At 45.1% G+C, this 17,338-nt stretch overlaps 3 protein-coding genes across 3 annotated transcripts in view; all 3 read left to right on the forward strand.

The window, feature by feature from the left end:
* Positions 1 to 17,338, forward strand: part of HEMG2 (Flavin containing amine oxidoreductase family) — a 144,268-nt gene that overhangs the window by 55,293 nt on the left and 71,637 nt on the right. Inside the window, exon 11 of the mRNA XM_086820262.1 lies at positions 13,323 to 13,476. Within this exon, the coding sequence (XP_086676388.1) occupies positions 13,323 to 13,476 (154 nt within the window). The remainder of the gene's footprint in view (positions 1 to 13,322; positions 13,477 to 17,338) is intronic.
* On the forward strand, positions 1,688 to 3,433 carry LOC147623675 (uncharacterized). Its single transcript, XM_086820876.1, has one exon. The coding sequence runs from the start codon at positions 2,093 to 2,095 to the stop codon at positions 3,251 to 3,253; it is 1,161 nt and encodes a 386-aa protein (XP_086677002.1). The 5' UTR covers positions 1,688 to 2,092; the 3' UTR covers positions 3,254 to 3,433.
* LOC147623676 (uncharacterized) lies at positions 3,581 to 5,032 on the forward strand. The gene is made up of 3 exons (XM_086820261.1): positions 3,581 to 4,042; positions 4,140 to 4,301; positions 4,426 to 5,032. The coding sequence occupies exons 1-3, from the start codon at positions 3,674 to 3,676 to the stop codon at positions 4,846 to 4,848; spliced, it is 954 nt and encodes a 317-aa protein (XP_086676387.1). The 5' UTR covers positions 3,581 to 3,673; the 3' UTR covers positions 4,849 to 5,032.

The raw sequence follows: 17,338 nt of genomic DNA on the forward strand, positions 1-17,338 counted from the left end.
GAAACGCCTGGAGGATTGGCTTTCCACTGGGTCTGGTATTGCATATACTTGCCTGGAAACGCCTGGTCTTATATGGTTTCATGAACGGAAATTGCTCATGCCAATGCTGCATTGCATAGCATCTTTATGTGCTTGCCTGCAAATGAAATTGCATGCTGTTTTCATGCCTGCATGACCTATGTGTAGTTCCGGGTAAGGGGACGCCCGCCCGTGAACCGTGCGCGTGAAACTGTCTGCTGACATGGTTGTGTGGCATGTGAACAGGTGGTAAGTATTTCCCGATCTAGGCTCAAATAGCCCTTAGGACTTGGCCAATATTTATAAGTGAGTGCGTTCCCATTTCATTAAAGTTTGGGCGCCCAAAAGTCACTTATAAATTATGACCTCTTCCAAGTTCACACTCACTGAAGTCCCGAGGCGGACAAGACTCAATGTCCAGGACCCGATCCTCCCCTTTTACTCATAAATGGGCATCTCCCCATGTCCCTTCACCTGATTGGACCCCAATTCACTTACTTATTAAGAGAAATTCGTGTTTTCTCTTCATGAGGATTTTTGGAGGCTGAAAACTCTGTTTTTTCACCATTTCTCTCCATTTCCAAGCTCTCCATAGCCATACCCAACTTGCTAGGGTGCTTTCCAAGCCTCCAAGAGTGTTTCCAAGTGCTAATCACTCTCCTACTCACTCCCAATGACTGAAATTCAGCAAAACAGCTCTCATTTTTGCTGTAATTTCTGGTCTTTTTGTTGAAAACCCTAATTTCAGCCTTCCTTTCTCAAGTTGAACCATAGGGGAAGCTTTCCCAAGGTTCCCTTCATCCTCTTGAAGACTTTTGTCGCGAAGGATTGCGGCAAATCGAAGATATCAACACTTCTAAAGCTTCCAACGCGAAGGCTTCCGCTTGCAACAACTTCTATGAAGACTGGTAAGCTAATTGGACAATGTGTTGTCATTACTTACTCAGTAGAAGGGCAGGACTCCTTGTTTAGCCGCCCTGTGTAGTATTTCTCTTGTCCTATGTGCTCTTGAAGATGTTGCTACCTTGCTTGGTAGAACATAGAGCCAATGGTAGAGAATATGGGCACTGAAGTCGGGCCGGGCATCAAGGCAGCTCCTTGGTGATCTACATCGATATACCATTGTTTTCTAAATGCTGAATTTCATATGCATTGGCATGGAGGATTTTGCAATGGATGCCCGTGAAGCTATGTATTGAATTTCTCCAATAGTAATACAATTTACTCAAGGGAGGGGTCGGCCGTTCCGGCTCATTGTGTGTCTCTTGTCAAATTCAGCAATTTTACTTCTTGTATTTGAGCAAGTGTCCTTCAAATCTTAGTGTATTTAAGTGTATTGATTAGCATTGTGTTCAACCAAGTTACATTGGTATCAGAGCATACGGTTCTCTTTCACTTCTATCGTGAGAGACGATCACCGTGAACACTAGCTATCTCTACACTTAGAACATTATGGACAGCCATACAATGAATGTTGGAGATGCTAATACAAGAGGCAGGGACAATGAAATGCATGCCTCCAATGCTTTACAGGATGAGCAAACTCATGTGGTGCACAATAGGGACAGCCGTCCCGTGTGGCAAAGAGAAGATGCAAGAAGAAGAGTCCATAGTTTTGAGGGCTGAACTTACTCGTATGCAGGCTCTTCTCCATGCACAACAACATGGTTGATATATACGTACGTACGGATCTGATCCGTACCGTACGGCCGTACTGTACGGATCCGTACACGTACGGATCGATCCGTACGTGTGGGTTTTTTTAGGCTGAAAATCGCCGAGCGTGTATGAATGGGCGCCCGCCTGGCGACTGGCCTTTGGGTACATACTAGGCCTATCAACTTTAATTATTGGACTCCAGAGAGCGTGCGTTACAGAGAGGCGAGAGCAGAAAGATTTCGAAAAAGACCAGGCGACCACAGCGTTGGCAATTTGCCGCCAGGCGTGCGTGTAGGTAAACTGAGCATCTTCCTCTCTCTCTCTTTCTCTCCCTCTTGAGTCTTGAGTCTTATCTCTTTCTCTTGCATATGTGCTGCGCACTTGGCAGGTGCAGACAAAAGTCTCAAGAGCCATCATGCCTAAGCCAACTAACCCGTATTGGCAAGAGCACACCAATGTGATCCGCATTGTCAACACGCCAGGGCAAGCTGGATCTGGCACGCGACGATGGCAATGCAAGTATTGCAACTTTCAGCTCACCAGTACCATTTCTCGCGTCGTTATGCACTTGACAGGCATTGGCACAACCAATAACTGTGCAGGGTGCAAGGCAGTACCAAAGGACATTAGGGATAAGTTGATTGCTGAGAATTTTCCAGCAATGGGTGCAGGGAAAAAGGTGAAAGGTAGTCAACAGACACAGGATGCTCTCCATGATGCACTCTTGGGAGACTTGGGTGGTTCTTCACAGGTTCAGGAGGAGCAGCCCACTGGCAGTAGGAAGAGGGCTCGTACCATGCATGAGCAGCAGGACTATGTGGAGGATGATGGAGAGATGCATGCACCAAGGCAGACTACCTTGCCTTCTCGAGTTGCCTCTCTTTCTTGGGTGAAGGAGCACCAGAAAGTGGCTGAGATGGAGATTGCTCGCACTCTCATTGAGTGCAACATCTCCTTTCATGTCTTGAGGACTGAGCAGTGGCAGAGGATGGTCAGAGCCATAGCCCAGGTTGGACACACAGAGGATTGGTCGGGGTTGGAATACAATAAGATGCGGACCACTACGCTTGAGGAGCAGAAAGCATTGATAGATAAGGCATTGGTACCAGTGAAGGCAGGTTGGGGGCAGTTTGGGTGCACCATCATTTCAGATGGCTGGAGTGACATTCGTAGGCGACACATCATTAATATTCTTGTGTCGTCTTGCCTTGGCACGTACTTCTTGCGTGCTGTTGATGCAGGAAAGGCTGGAGAGCGGATTACAGGTGAGTTTATCTATGAGCACATCCGGCAAGCTATACTTGAGGTTGGCCCAGAGAATGTGGTGCAGGTTATTACTGACAACGCCTCCAATTGCAAGGCTATGGGTGAGATGATTGAGGCAGAGTTTAAGAACATTGTCTGGACTCCATGTGCAGCTCACTGTCTTGACTTGTTGATGGAGGACATTGGGAAGTTAACATGGGTGTTGCCTATTGTTTCCGATGCCACAAAAATGACTACTTTTTCCGCAAAAAGCACAAGGCATTGGCTACCTTTAGGAGTCACAGTACACTTGACATGGTGCGGCCCTTGAAGACCAGATTTGCATATATGTATCTTGTGTTGCAGCGACTCTATGCAGTGAGGGATCCACTTCTACAGACAGTAGTGGACCCGAAGTGGAGAGAGATGCATCACGCACAGGAGGAGTCCACTAGATACATACAGCGGCGGGTGCTTGATGAGTCCTTTTGGTCGGAGGTGCAGGCTATGATAGTAGCGTTGCAGCCAATTTATGTGTTGCTGCGTGTCACAGACATGGAGGGCTCCACCATGGGCCTAGTCTATCATTTCTTCTCAGAGATGAAGACACACATCAGAGGCTGCAGATCACTGACGCTTGATCGGTATGTACTTGCTTCTGCAATGATTACTCTAGAGTCTATTAAATATTTAGTATAATACTATAATGTATAATAGTAAATACTATAATCAAAATTCAGCCTGTTAACTAATGTTGCGTCAATGCTTTTACAGTCGGGAAGAGATCTTGGCTATTGTAGACAAGAGATGGACATTTATGAGTCGGCCCATTCATGCGATGGCTGCATTGCTTCATCCTTTCTACAAGAAGCCAACTCTTTTTAATGACAGGAGTCTACTACAGGGCAAGGATGCGTACATTGGCTTGATTTGCGAGGAGGATGAGCAGTTGGACATTGATGCAGAGCTCGCAAGCTATGAGAATAATTTAGGGTCATCCTTTACTAGAGCTGTGGCGTTGAGGCCGGAGGCAACGAAGTTCTCTCTTACATGGTGGCAGAGTTATGGAAGACAAGGTCTTCCAAAGCTCACTCGTATCGCTTTACGTGTCCTCTCACAGGTAAAGTCTATCATCAATGTCTATTGTCTATGACCATGTCCAATGTCCATTGTAATTTGTCACCATTGACACGTCACAATGCACATGTGACATGTAGGATTGCTCTGCTGGTGGATGCGAGCGCAATTGGAGCGCTTATTCGCTAATTCACACCAAGATCCGTAATCGACTCAGCACTGCACAGCTAGAGAGATTGGTCTACTGCCGAGCAAATATGAAGCTTGTGCGAGATTACCACGCTTTGGGGACACCCAAGCAGGTTAGAAAGTTGAAACTTTGGGCTAGCGTTTATACATATTACAAGCGAATATTTGTAATTACTAATTACTACTTTCTACGCTGTTAATAATGTGAACACTGAATTGCATTTTGTTTTTTAACAGACAGATCCATCAAAATTGAAGTTGGTCTCGGAGGGGAGTGCAGAGGAGACTGAGCAGCAGCAGCAGCAGCTTGTGAGAAACGATCAGGAGGAGATTATTCGCATGCTGCACAGAGAGCTGGAGAGTGTGGATCGACGTGTGACGAGGTCACGTGCGCGAGTTCTCAGTCTCCCGTTAGTCGGGCGAGATGCAGGTCCAGAAGTTTCACGACGAGAGACCATTCGGCGAGGAAAGCTTCCTGTCCGTACTCCTCGGAGACGGGCAAATGAGGCTGTTCCTCTCATTCAGCCTACGGAGGATGATGATCCAGGACAGCAGAGTATGATGGCAGAGCCAGAGTATGATGAAGAGGGCAACGTCCTGACAGATGGGGACTTGCTCTCTTCAGGAGTGTCATCATCCTCATCCGATGAGGAGTTTTGAGATTCAGAGAGTAGAGTCTCGAGAGTCGAGTCGAGACTCTTTGTTATTGCTTAGTGTTTTTTACTTTTGAGTCTTGACTCTTGACATCAGACATTTATGATTTGTTATTTGTATGCTCTAGTATGAGCCTTTTAGGTTGACATCAGACATTTGTTATTTGTATGCTCTAGTATGAGCCTTTCTACGTCTATTTTGTCTTGACAGCCATTGTGTCAAGTATATGATGTGTGTTTTGAAATTAGTACATACTACATGCAAATTGGTTTATTTTGATTCTTGAATGTTTCAAACTTTTATGTACCTTAAATGTAGAAAGGTGTTGAATGTCCTATTGTTTGCCAATGGTACGTATTTTTACGTACATAAAAAATTTTACTGTACGGAACACCGTACAGTACGTACATATACACAACGTACAGTACGTACACATCAACCTTGCACAACAAGAAGAATTGAATCTCTATCGCCGCGAGGATCCATTGGTACATGATCGTTTGAAGGCCAAGAAAGCTGAATCTTATATGGATCATGCAATGGCAATGATTGCTCAAGAGTTGCACATGCAACCGAGGGATGCAGCACGTGCATACTTGGCTCGTACCGAGGATGCCTATGCAGAAAAGGCAACCATCCCACATGTCTTGGAATCCCCACTGGTGCCCGAACAAGAACTTATGTCTAAGAGGATGAACCTCCATGCGATGGGAGAGGAACAATCAGTGACTTCACGCCATGCAGGAATACCTCATGTAGCCCGTGAAGGATACAATGTTTATGGCAGTGGTCAAAATGTATGTCAAATGCCATTGCCGGCTGAAAATGTACATGCACAACACATGCAACATGGGCTGCAATTTTCTGTTGGTGCAGGTATTCCGCGTATCTCTCATGCCACTCATGCCTTCGAGTGTGCTCGTGAGGGAGAAGTTATGGCTGAAAATGTATCAATGCATGTTGAGGGGCCAGCCATTCCTCATGCTTACAGGGCACATGTATCTATGCCTTATGCATCACCTTTTGGTCCAAAAATGATGCCAGTCCTCACAGGAGCTGTCCCAATGGACAAACATGGGGGAAAACATGTTGAGATGCACACACATGCATCAAAGTCTCGTGACTTCAAAGCCGGAGACAAATCTGTAAAGTTTGACACATATCATGGGGAATACGATGCATCAAAGGCACTTGCTTTTATTGCCCAGTGTGATATTGCTTTCAGTGATGAGGATTTCACTCAGAAATCCATGATCCGGCATGTAAGCATGTTCATGAAAGGCACTGCTGCCCATTGGTGGCTCACGGAGAAGCTCTCACCGAATCCCGTTAGATCATGGGAAGAGTTCAAGGAGAGGTTTTATGCTCAATTCTTGCCTCCCAATGCATTGAATGAGATAATGAAGTGGGATTGGGTAAAGCAAAATGAGGGGAATCGGTAAATGCATATGTACAAAAGTTTTGGAAAGTGCTTTTGGAGGTGTCTCCATTTATGCATGTCACCGAGGCGGAAAGGAAGAGAAGGTTTCAATCGGGATTGCAACCCGTGTACAAAGCGGGATTACAAATGTATCCTGGTCATACCTTACACCAATTAATCGCAGCCGCCACCGCCACCGAGCAATTGGAACTCAAATTGAGTCGATCCAATAAGGCTAAACCCTCATTTCAAGGCAAAGAGAGGGCTGTCCAAAACCTGCAAAATGATGGACAGCCACCTAAAAGGGACCAAAACCAAGCCAAATTAGGTCCAAAAGCTGAAAATAAGTTTGCTAACAAGCGCCCTTATAAGCCGGCAAACTTTGGTCTTAGTGCTGAGAAGAAGGAGCAATATATGCGTGAAGGCAAATGCTTTACTTGTGGCAGCACTGAGCACATGGCAAGAGCATGCCCAAATAAGAAGAACAAAGCTGAAAATGCTAATGTACCGAAGCCTAATGTGCATATGGTTCTGGATGTGCAAGGCAACACTTCACATGATAGCAAAGATAGGGTTGTATGTAAAGCTTGGGGACAGCTCAAAGATCAACCCGCTTTGTTCATGTTTGATGATTGTGTATCGGAGAATTTCATATCCACTCAGATGGCAGCTGCTTTGGGTATTGAAGTGGAGGACATGGGTCCTCAAATTGAAGCAGGGGCTGCCTTTGTTGGTAGAGAAGTGCAGGTCATGCCTATTTTTGGCAAGTTGCGCACACATTCAAGGCTATGTGGATCATGAGGATTTTCTTGTGGCGCCTTTGAATGGCTGTGATGTATTGCTTGGAAAGCCTTGGCATACACGTATTGATCCGTGCAAGGCTTACAAGACTAACAGGATCACCTTCATGCATAAAGGCCGAGAACATGTAATTGATGCTGGTGAAGAGGGTGATACCATTCCCCTTGTATCTTATGTACAAATTAAGAAAGTAATAAAAAAGAGTGTTTTTGCGTACTTGATTTTTGTACGAGATCATGTTGAGAAAAATAATGTACATGTAAATACTCTTAGTAATAATAGGCTGAAATTTTTGCAAGAGCACAATGATTGTTTTGCTGATGAGTTACCATCTGTACGACCGGAAGATCATCGCATTGATCTTGTGCCGGGTAGCTCACCACCTAATAGGCCAGCCTATCGTGTAAGTGCATCCCAAAAAGAGGAGATCATGAAGCAAGTGAATGAGCTTCTAGAGAAGGGTTTGGTTCAGCCAAGCTCTTCCCCATACTGTTCACCCGTCCTCTTGGTTCAAAAGAAGGATGGATCCTTTCGTATGTGTGTGGATTATAGAGCTTTGAATAAGCTTACCATCAAGAATAGGTTTTCGATTCCACGCATAGACGACATCCTTGACAAGTTGGATGGATCGGCATGCTTTAGCTGAATTGATCTCAAGAGTGGATATCATCAAGTGCGTGTAGTGCCTGGGGATGTACACAAAACTGCTTTCAGGACAGCATTTGGGCTTTATGAGTATCTTGTTATGCCTTTTGGTCTTACAAATGCCCCGGCTACATTCAATAGAATGATGGATCGCATATTCCGTGGGTACAGGAAATTTACAGGTGTCTTCTTTGATGACATACTAGTCTTCTCGAAGACCGAAGAAGAGCATAAAGCTCATTTGGCTATTGTTTTTGAAGAGCTCCATAAGCATAAACTCTTCATAAATGCAAAGAAGAGTGAGTTCTTCTTGTGAGAGATACATTATCTTGAGCATATTGTGTCCAAAGATGGAGTGCGGATGGATCCTGCAAAGATTGATGCAATTCGGAATTGGTCCGAATTGAGTTCGGTGCATGAGATCCGCAGTTTTCTTGGATTATGCTCTTACTACCGCAGGTTCATTCGGCACTTTGCATGGATTGCTTCTCCTTTACATGATTTGACAAAGAAGAAGGCCGTGTTCAAATGGACTAATGTAGAGAGAGATGCATTCCTCAAATTGAAAGATGCAACTACTCATGGTCGAGTGTTGATCGTTCCAGATTTGCAAAAGCCTTTTTGTGTGGAATGTGATGCATCTGGAAATTGCATAGGGGCTGTCCTTAATCAAGAGGGACATGCCGTGGCTTATGAGAGTCGTAGATTGCATGATGCAGAGCTATCTCTTGGCATTTATGAGAAAGAGCTCTTGGCTGTAATTCATGCACTTATACTATATGGAAACATTACCTTCTTGGGGCTGACTTCACTGTGAAGACAGATCACCAGAGTTTGAGATATTTTCTTACTCAAACTAAATTGTCAGAGAAGCATATGAGGATGGCCAATTTCCTCTCTATGTTTCATTTTCAGATATTGCACACCCCGGGAAAGAAGAATGTAGTGGCCGATGCATTGTCACGAAAGCCGTATGTAGCAGCTATCTCGGTTGCCTCTCATGGGGACTTGTCTACCATGCGTGATTTGTATCATACGGATGCTGATTTTGCCACTATTTGGGCTGATTTGATGGCTGGTCATGCACATGCCTCATATGTGATCAAAGAGGGTTATCTCATGAAAGATAATTGCCTATGTGTGGTGTCTGACATGAGGCAAAAGGTTTTGGATGAGTGCCATGCTCCTCCATATGCTGGTCATAGAGGCATAATGCCTACTACGCACATGATTGAGCGGTATTTCTTTTGGCCAGGTATGCGGAAGGACATAGAGGCACATGTACGTGCATGTATCACCTGTCAAAAGGTCAAATTTGATAGGCAAAAGGCACCAGGTTTGCTTCAGCCATTGCCTATTCCCACGCAGCCATGGGAAAGTATTACAATGGATTTCATTATGGACTTGCCACGTACCCAACAGGGTAATGATGCAATTTGGACAATTGTGGACAGGTTTAGCAAGCAAGCTCATTTCTTGCCGGTCAAAAAGACCATCAAAGCTGAGCATATGGTTAAAATATATCTTGCACAAGTGTTCAAACATCATGGAATGCCGAAGTTCATTGTGGGGGATAGAGATCCCAGGACTACAAGTCTCTTTTGGCGGGCCTTATTTGATAATATGGGCACCAAATTGGACTTCTCATCAGCTTATCACCCTCAAACGGATGGACAAAGTGAGGCTGCAAATTCAGCCGTGTTGGATCTCTTGAAATGTTATGTGGCGGATCAGAAGTCTTCTTGGGAGAAGTACTTACCGCTTGTGGAATTTGCATACAACAACACGGTGCATGCATCTACGGGAAAGGCCCCGTTTGAGATTGTTTATGGTAAGGTGGTTTTGCCACCCATCCTTCGCACAAAGGATGAGATATTTGCAGCTGATGAGTATGTAAGAGACTTGGATACTGCTTTTGCTCAGGTGCGGACAGCCATTGCAAGGTCACAAGACAAGCATAAAAAGGCTGCCGACAAGCATAGAAGGCAATTGGATGTTAAAGAGAATGATTGGGTATTGCTGAAATTTGAGAAAGCAAGACTTGCAAAGAGGCCTGGCAAAGAGGGTGCATATCCTAAGCTTGCAACCAGGTACTATGGACCTTTTCGAGTGATCGAGAAGATCAATGAAGTGGCTTTCAGATTGGCATTACCTAGTCATTGGCACATACACAATGCTTTTCATGTGAGTCTCCTTCGCAAGTATGTAGGGCCGGAGCCCAGTGAAATGGTCATTGAATATCCACCAGAAGTGGATGAGCTTGAGGAGATCTTGCAGCCAGAGCAGATTGTGTATCACGAGGAACGCAAGCTTGCTGCAGGCAAAGTTGTGAGGCGTTACCTTGTGAAGTTTAAGAACTATCTTCCCATTGATGCTAAATGGGTAGATGAAGAGTTCTTCAAAGATTGCCCGCATGTGCTTCAGACATATTTGGATGCATTTCAGTTGCGGACAATTGTTTAGAAGCGGGGGGGAATGTCACCATTTGGCCACCCAAATTCACCATTTGGCCACCCAAATGGTTCACTCTTGCTTTCACACTATGTACATATTGGATTTGGCCACCCAAATGGTTCACTCTTGCTTTCACACTATGTACATATTGGATTGGTGTCCATGGCTTATGGAATATGCCTATGCAGGTGATTGACACGTGTCATGCTGTATAGTTGGATATGATATTCCGCTGGGACTTGATGTTATCATGTCCGGAAACGCCTGGAGGACTTGGCTTTCCGCTGGGACTTGTGCCTTTGTGTACATGCCCGGAAACGCCTGGAGGATTGGCTTTCCACTGGGTCTGGTATTGCATATACTTGCCTGGAAACGCCTGGTCTTATATGGTTTCATGAACGGAAATTGCTCATGCCAATGCTGCATTGCATAGCATCTTTATGTGCTTGCCTGCAAATGAAATTGCATGCTGTTTTCATGCCTGCATGACCTATGTGTAGTTCCGGGTAAGGGGACGCCCGCCCGTGAACCGTGCACGTGAAACTGTCTGCTGACATGGTTGTGTGGCATGTGAACAGGTGGTAAGTATTTCCCGATCTAGGCTCAAATAGCCCTTAGGACTTAGCCAATATTTATAAGTGAGTGCGTTCCCATTTCATTAAAGTTTGGGCGCCCAAAAGTCACTTATAAATTATGACCTCTTCCAAGTTCACACTCACTGAAGTCCCGAGGCGGACAAGACTCAATGTCCAGGACCCGATCCTCCCCTTTTACTCATAAATGGGCATCTCCCCATGTCCCTTCACCTGATTGGACCCCAATTCACTTACTTATTAAGAGAAATTCGTGTTTTCTCTTCATGAGGATTTTTGGAGGCTGAAAACTCTGTTTTTTCACCATTTCTCTCCATTTCCAAGCTCTCCATAGCCATACCCAACTTGCTAGGGTGTTTTCCAAGCCTCCAAGAGTGTTTCCAAGTGCTAATCACTCTCCTACTCACTCCCAATGACTGAAATTCAGCAAAACAGCTCTCATTTTTGCTGTAATTTCTGGTCTTTTTGCTGAAAACCCTAATTTCAGCCTTCCTTTCTCAAGTTGAACCATAGGGGAAGCTTTCCCAAGGTTCCCTTCATCCTCTTGAAGACTTTTGTCGCGAAGGATTGCGGCAAATCGAAGATATCAACACTTCTAAAGCTTCCAACGCGAAGGCTTCCGCTTGCAACAACTTCTATGAAGACTGGTAAGCTAATTGGACAATGTGTTGTCATTACTTACTCAGTAGAAGGGCAGGACTCCTTGTTTAGCCGCCCTGTGTAGTATTTCTCTTGTCCTATGTGCTCTTGAAGATGTTGCTACCTTGCTTGGTAGAACATAGAGCCAATGGTAGAGAATATGGGCACTGAAGTCGGGCCGGGCATCAAGGCAGCTCCTTGGTGATCTACATCAACATACCATTGTTTTCTAAATGCTGAATTTCATATGCATTGGCATGGAGGATTTGGCAATGGATGCCCGTGAAGCTATGTATTGAATTTCTCCAATAGTAATACAATTTACTCAAGGGAGGGGTCGGCCGTTCCGGCTCATTGTGTGTCTCTTGTCAAATTCAGCAATTTTACTTCTTGTATTTGAGCAAGTGTCCTTCAAATCTTAGTGTATTTAAGTGTATTGATTAGCATTGTGTTCAACCAAGTTACATAAAATTTGTAATGCAGGGCCTCATAAATGGGCCAGATACAAGCATGCAGGGAGTCCATCTGGGGATGGAAATATTGGGGATGAACAATATTTCCAACAGAGAACATCCCACGAGAGGAGCGGATATGTAGAGTATGCACCATAGGGGAGGTAAAGGACAAGGGCCTCATAAATGGGCCAGATACAAGCATGCAGGGAGTCCATCTGGGGATGGAAATATTGGGGATGAACAATATTTCCAACAGAGAACATCCCACGAGAGGAGCGGATATGCAGAGTATGCACCATAGGGAGGTAAAGGACAAGGCCCACTATATGTTGACATGCCCAATGTATATGAGATACGGGGGAGATTTCACTCTCTTTCGGACCTCAAATTGCATGGGTGATGCAATTCGAGGTGTGTGGATCTACCTGATAGAGCTCATACGACATAGGGACGGAGTATTGAGAGGACATGCTGAGAAACAAGGCCAGCCCATACAAGATGTTGCCCAAAGATTCATCACTGATTTCTTCACGGCATGCGCATCCACACCAGCAACCCATGCCGACACCGTTGCATTGACATCATCTCATATCAACCATACACAGGGGCCATATTTGCATCCTAGAGGAGTCCTAAGCTGGCAGGCCTATTCCATCCTACGTGCTAGGCGCCACTGCCATAGAGCACCAAGTATCTCCACCACATAGATAGATCCATGAGATTCTTCAACGACATGACATGCTCTCACCATAGCCATACCTGCCAGCAGGAGGCTTATAGAACGTTTTCATGTAGTTTTCCATGGCACTATATACCCATGGTATCGTTGTGCTATTCATGGTCTCATAGGGCCTTCGGGTTTTTTGTAGACGATTTAGTATAACTCTCTCTCTCTCTCTCTCTCTAATACGTTATACCATTGTTGGGTGGAAAAAACTCGAGCTGAAGCATCCCCATTGCGGGACAATCAGCCACCCAGGAGCTGCGGGTATGGGAGAAGGGGAGGAGTGGCTGTAGCATGTGAGGACCTTGCATGCTACAGCCACAGCATGTGGGGCCCCACTCCCCTCGGCTGTCACCGTCACAATCCCTTCAAAAGGTTCATCTTGGAGGAGTGAACAGAATCATATTGCTGGCCTGCTTTTTATGGGTCCTGCCCACATATACATGTGAAGAATGTGCCCCTCCAACAATTCTGTAAGCTTGCCAATCAATGGCTTGTTTCCAACTTCTAAGATTGTGTCTTCCAATTTCTTTTTCATCTGATTTAATGTGCAAAATAGTCTACTGTATAGTTTCAGTGCAACTTTATAAAAAATCCAATAATCATTATAGCTGATGACAATTGGAAGGGTTTTTAAAGGCATTCTTCTGGCACAACAAATTGCATGTTTTTTTCTTTGTTGTATAGTTATTTTAAAGGATTGGTGTCCTAGAAGCATGATTGGATCTTCTTACTTTCTGCCATGCAAGGTATGGTTCTTTGATTGTTGGAGCAATTAAATCAGCTCTAGCCAGGAAGAAAGCTAAGCAAAGGGCCGTACAACAGTCAGAGAATAGCAGCAATGTTCCCACAAAGCTGAAAAAGCGTTCGCATGGTTCATTTTCTTTTGTTGGAGGAATGCAAGTAAGCTTGGAGACTTGGTCCTTGAGTTTTTCAAGAGTTGATGTTATGAATAATGTTTAAGTGCTGATATGGTGGTGGGTTTTTATTTATTTTTGCCAAAGATAGATCCTCTTAGTGGTAGAAAATGAGATTATCTGCCCGGGAGCAGATTTCAATCCTCCAAAGAGGTAGAGACACTAAGATGTAAAAAAAAAGAAAAGGGGTGTGTCTCTTGGAGGTACACTACATCCGTGCGGGAGGGGGAGAAAGAGCCACACTAGGGGCTTGTAATGCAAGAACTTACCCACTGTTAGTGAAAGAGACTCAGGCTCCAATCCTCCAAAGTTGTAGAGACTGTTAGAAATACACCAAAATACCATTAGACATTGGGGATATGGGCATCCGGTCATTAGGTTTATAGCCAACTTGGTGTGAACACTCTAGGTGTGAATAACCTCTTAGTTAGAGTCAAAAGATAGGGTTTAATGCCTATAAAAGGGTATTGTACTTGGTGGCTCATTCATCTCTCATATCATTCATAATACAATCACTTTGTGTTGTGCCCAACTTGCTCTCTCTTGCTCTCTCGTTTCTCTCTTCTTCTTCCTCCTCAACCATGGAGAGATTTCAGCCTCCATAGTTCCGTGGTTGAACCTGTAATTGCCAACATGGTATTAGAGCCATGCTTTTCAATGATTCTCAGTGCTTAATCTCTGCTCATCATCAAACCCTAATCATGATTAGTGAGTAATTATCTATTTTATCATTTTTCAGCATTTTCTCATGTTTGGTCATCTCCCTCTTCTACCCCTTGCCATTGTAGCCATGAATGCTCCTTACATACTCAACCATTGATCAAACTTGAACTTCAGGCCTGTCCTTAGCTCTTAGGCGCACACGCCAACAAGCCCCTTGATTTTCCCCTCCGATGGTGCTCTCCAAATCAGGCATTGTTTGGGACAATGGGATTTTTGAGCTTATATGCTTCATGTACCTCATCTATCATGGTCATAAATCAGTTGTACAAGGGCAAGACACTGGCCATTGATAAGGCTAGGACCTCCTTAAGCAGATTCAATGCATTATCATCAAGTCAGGCTTCATGAACATATTGAGAATAAGATCCATCTTTGCCTACATGGATTTCATTACACAATGAAATCAAGGATGAAGAAGACCAAGGGCTACATCAACATCAAGATCTACATCGATATAAAGAAGATCAAGAGCTACGTTGACAATATAAGCTACATCAAGAAGATCTTCATCAACATATTGGTCATCAAAAAGGGGGGCTCTCTCTTTATTTCTAAATTCCTATTTTATGTTGAGTCATGGGTTCTCTGCCCGGGTCGTCTCCCAAAATTTGAATCTTTTAGACTTTTGGGTTTGTTATATGGCCTTAATGTTGTTGTAGTCACTTAGTTAGCAAGCTAATCACCAATAGATGTAGTGATAGCTTGTGACAACACTAAGTTATACATCAACACATGATTTAGTTAGAGAACACTCAATAAGTAGCAAAGAGACTTAACACATGTCATGTAGCTACTTAACACATGGAAATGAAAGAGTACTCAATAGGAAGCCAAAATGGTGACAAGAGCCAAAGTTCACAAAGTACCACTAAGATTGGATTAGACACAAAGTGCATACAAGAATGCTAGAGCTCTCACACACTAGAGAAGGTGTAGAGACCATGCTTTTATAGGTCCTGTGAAGGAAGGCGCCTAGATCACACCCACTTGCCGACTTACCCCTCTCATGCCACCTAGAGGAGATGCCTTGAATGTTGGTCAATGACCATGCCACCTAGAGGAGGTGCCTTGAATGCTGGTCAATGACCATGGGTTACAAACTAATCCATGGTTTACACCTTAGCCCATACTCTAAGCATAAATGTATCTAACCCATGGATACACACTAAGTAAAGGATGTAGATCAACCTATTCTCAACAGATGTTACAAAAGGCATAGGTGGCTTCCTAAACCAGCCAAGACCAGTCCACCTATGGTCACCCCTCTATTCTAAGTGAATTGCAATCGTAACTAGATGTCTAGCATTTGTCATCATTGAATGGCATTGTAAACCACCATGAGTAAGACCTATGGGCACTTGGATGGTCATCATAAATAGATTTGTAAGCAGTAACTAGAGGTAGCGTTTACATCATCATAGCCATGGATATTTTGTTGAGGGAGGGTGTTAGAAATATACCAAAATACCATGTGACATTGGGATATGGGCATCCTCTGGTCATTAGGTTTATAGCCAACTTAGTGTGAACACTCTAGGTGTGAACAATCTCTTAGTTAGAGTTAAAAGATAGGGTTTAATGCCTATAAAAGGGTATTATACTTGGTGCTTCATTCATCTCTCATGTCATTTTTAATACAATCACTTTGTGTTGTGCCCAACTTGCTCTCTCTTGCTCTCTCTTGCTCTCTCTTCTTCTTCCTCAACCATGGAGAGATTTCATTCTCCATATCTCCATAGTTAAACCTGTGATTGCCAACAGAGACACTAAGATGTTTTTTTTTTGTTGGGTGGGGAGGGGGGGTTCTGTCTTGCCAATCCTCTCGCCTCTGCTGCATGTGCTTCGACTCGCCTCTGCTGCATGTGCGCTCACTCGCCTCTGTCACACTCCAAGCGCCTCCGAGTGTGAATGAGATTCACCCATATGGCTTGGATGGTCTCCACGGGTGGGGGAGTCACTCCATCAATGGTCTCTTTGTAGTGAGCACGCTAGATGTGCCAAGGTGCTAAGCTGTTGATGAGCTCCCATTGCTGGTTGGTGGCCGTTGTGGGGCTCCCATGTTCGAACCATGGCAGCGGCCACTATAACCACAGAGATGTGGAGATGGGTGAGAACCAGTGCTAAGCTTCTCCCGTCTCCCTCATAAAATAGGGCCTGACCTGTCTCTGCTTATCTAGATGATTGCACCTCATGTGACTGTGAGAGCGGTGCTCGGATCAGATGTGAAGGGTCGGAGGATGCGCCATACCTGCTAGGCCTTGGGGCAATCCCAAAGGCGGTACCACAGGCTCTCATCGGGGGTGCCACAGTCCGGAGCCAACATCGAAGATGCAATGATGGTGCTATGGGAGAAACCAAAAACCATGAGTGGCACACTATCCTCAAAACAAGGTCATAAGTTGCGGAGAGGAGCTTTGGAGAAGATCCATCGGATGCTAGGCATCAAGGTCCCCCACGGGTGCCACAAAGAGATATATTCTCCAGGTCCTCAAGAATGTTAAAGTCTCCTCCCATGCAGCAAGCATCTGCCATGGGGAGACCTCTGATGCATTTGAAGCTAGGATGACTCTGAAGCCCCATTGGGGGCATAGATATTGAGGAGCCGAGGTGGGTCTTCCCAATGTGAAGAATCGCCCACTGAGTGTGGCCAGCTATGATTGTGCCGGAATCTGTGATCTTGGAGGCTACCACTTGGCCCACCGAAATGCAAACTCCGTTTCTGATTGGGCCAAAAGCTGGGGACCAATAAGTATGACTCCTGCCCGCTGGGAGAATCCTCTTGGAACAGTGGGTGCATGATGGTTTTCAGTCGGAACCATTTCCTTGGGCTGCGGGTCCCTCCTTAGTGGGGTCAGCAGATCCGTGGGCTTCGCTGGTGGTGGCGCCGCCGCCGCTGGTGTTGGTGCTCACGATGCCGTTGTCTCTATCACCTGGCGGCTGGTGTCGGTTGGCTGTGAGGGGGTGTCTCCTCCATTGGCTTGGTTGGGGGGGGGGGTCGTCTCCTGGCCGCTCAGTGGAGTCCTGCTGATGGACATGGTCAGCTGGGGGAGCTCCACGATGACGGTGCAGCTGTCGCTGGTGAGGAAGGATCAGGCAGGGCTCCTGCGTCTGGGATTGTAGTAGGT

This window comes from Cibotium barometz, chromosome 26 (genome assembly GCF_041138505.1).
Source record: "Cibotium barometz isolate CiBa-2024 chromosome 26, ASM4113850v1, whole genome shotgun sequence".
NCBI classification, from domain to species: Eukaryota; Viridiplantae; Streptophyta; class Polypodiopsida; order Cyatheales; family Cibotiaceae; genus Cibotium; species Cibotium barometz.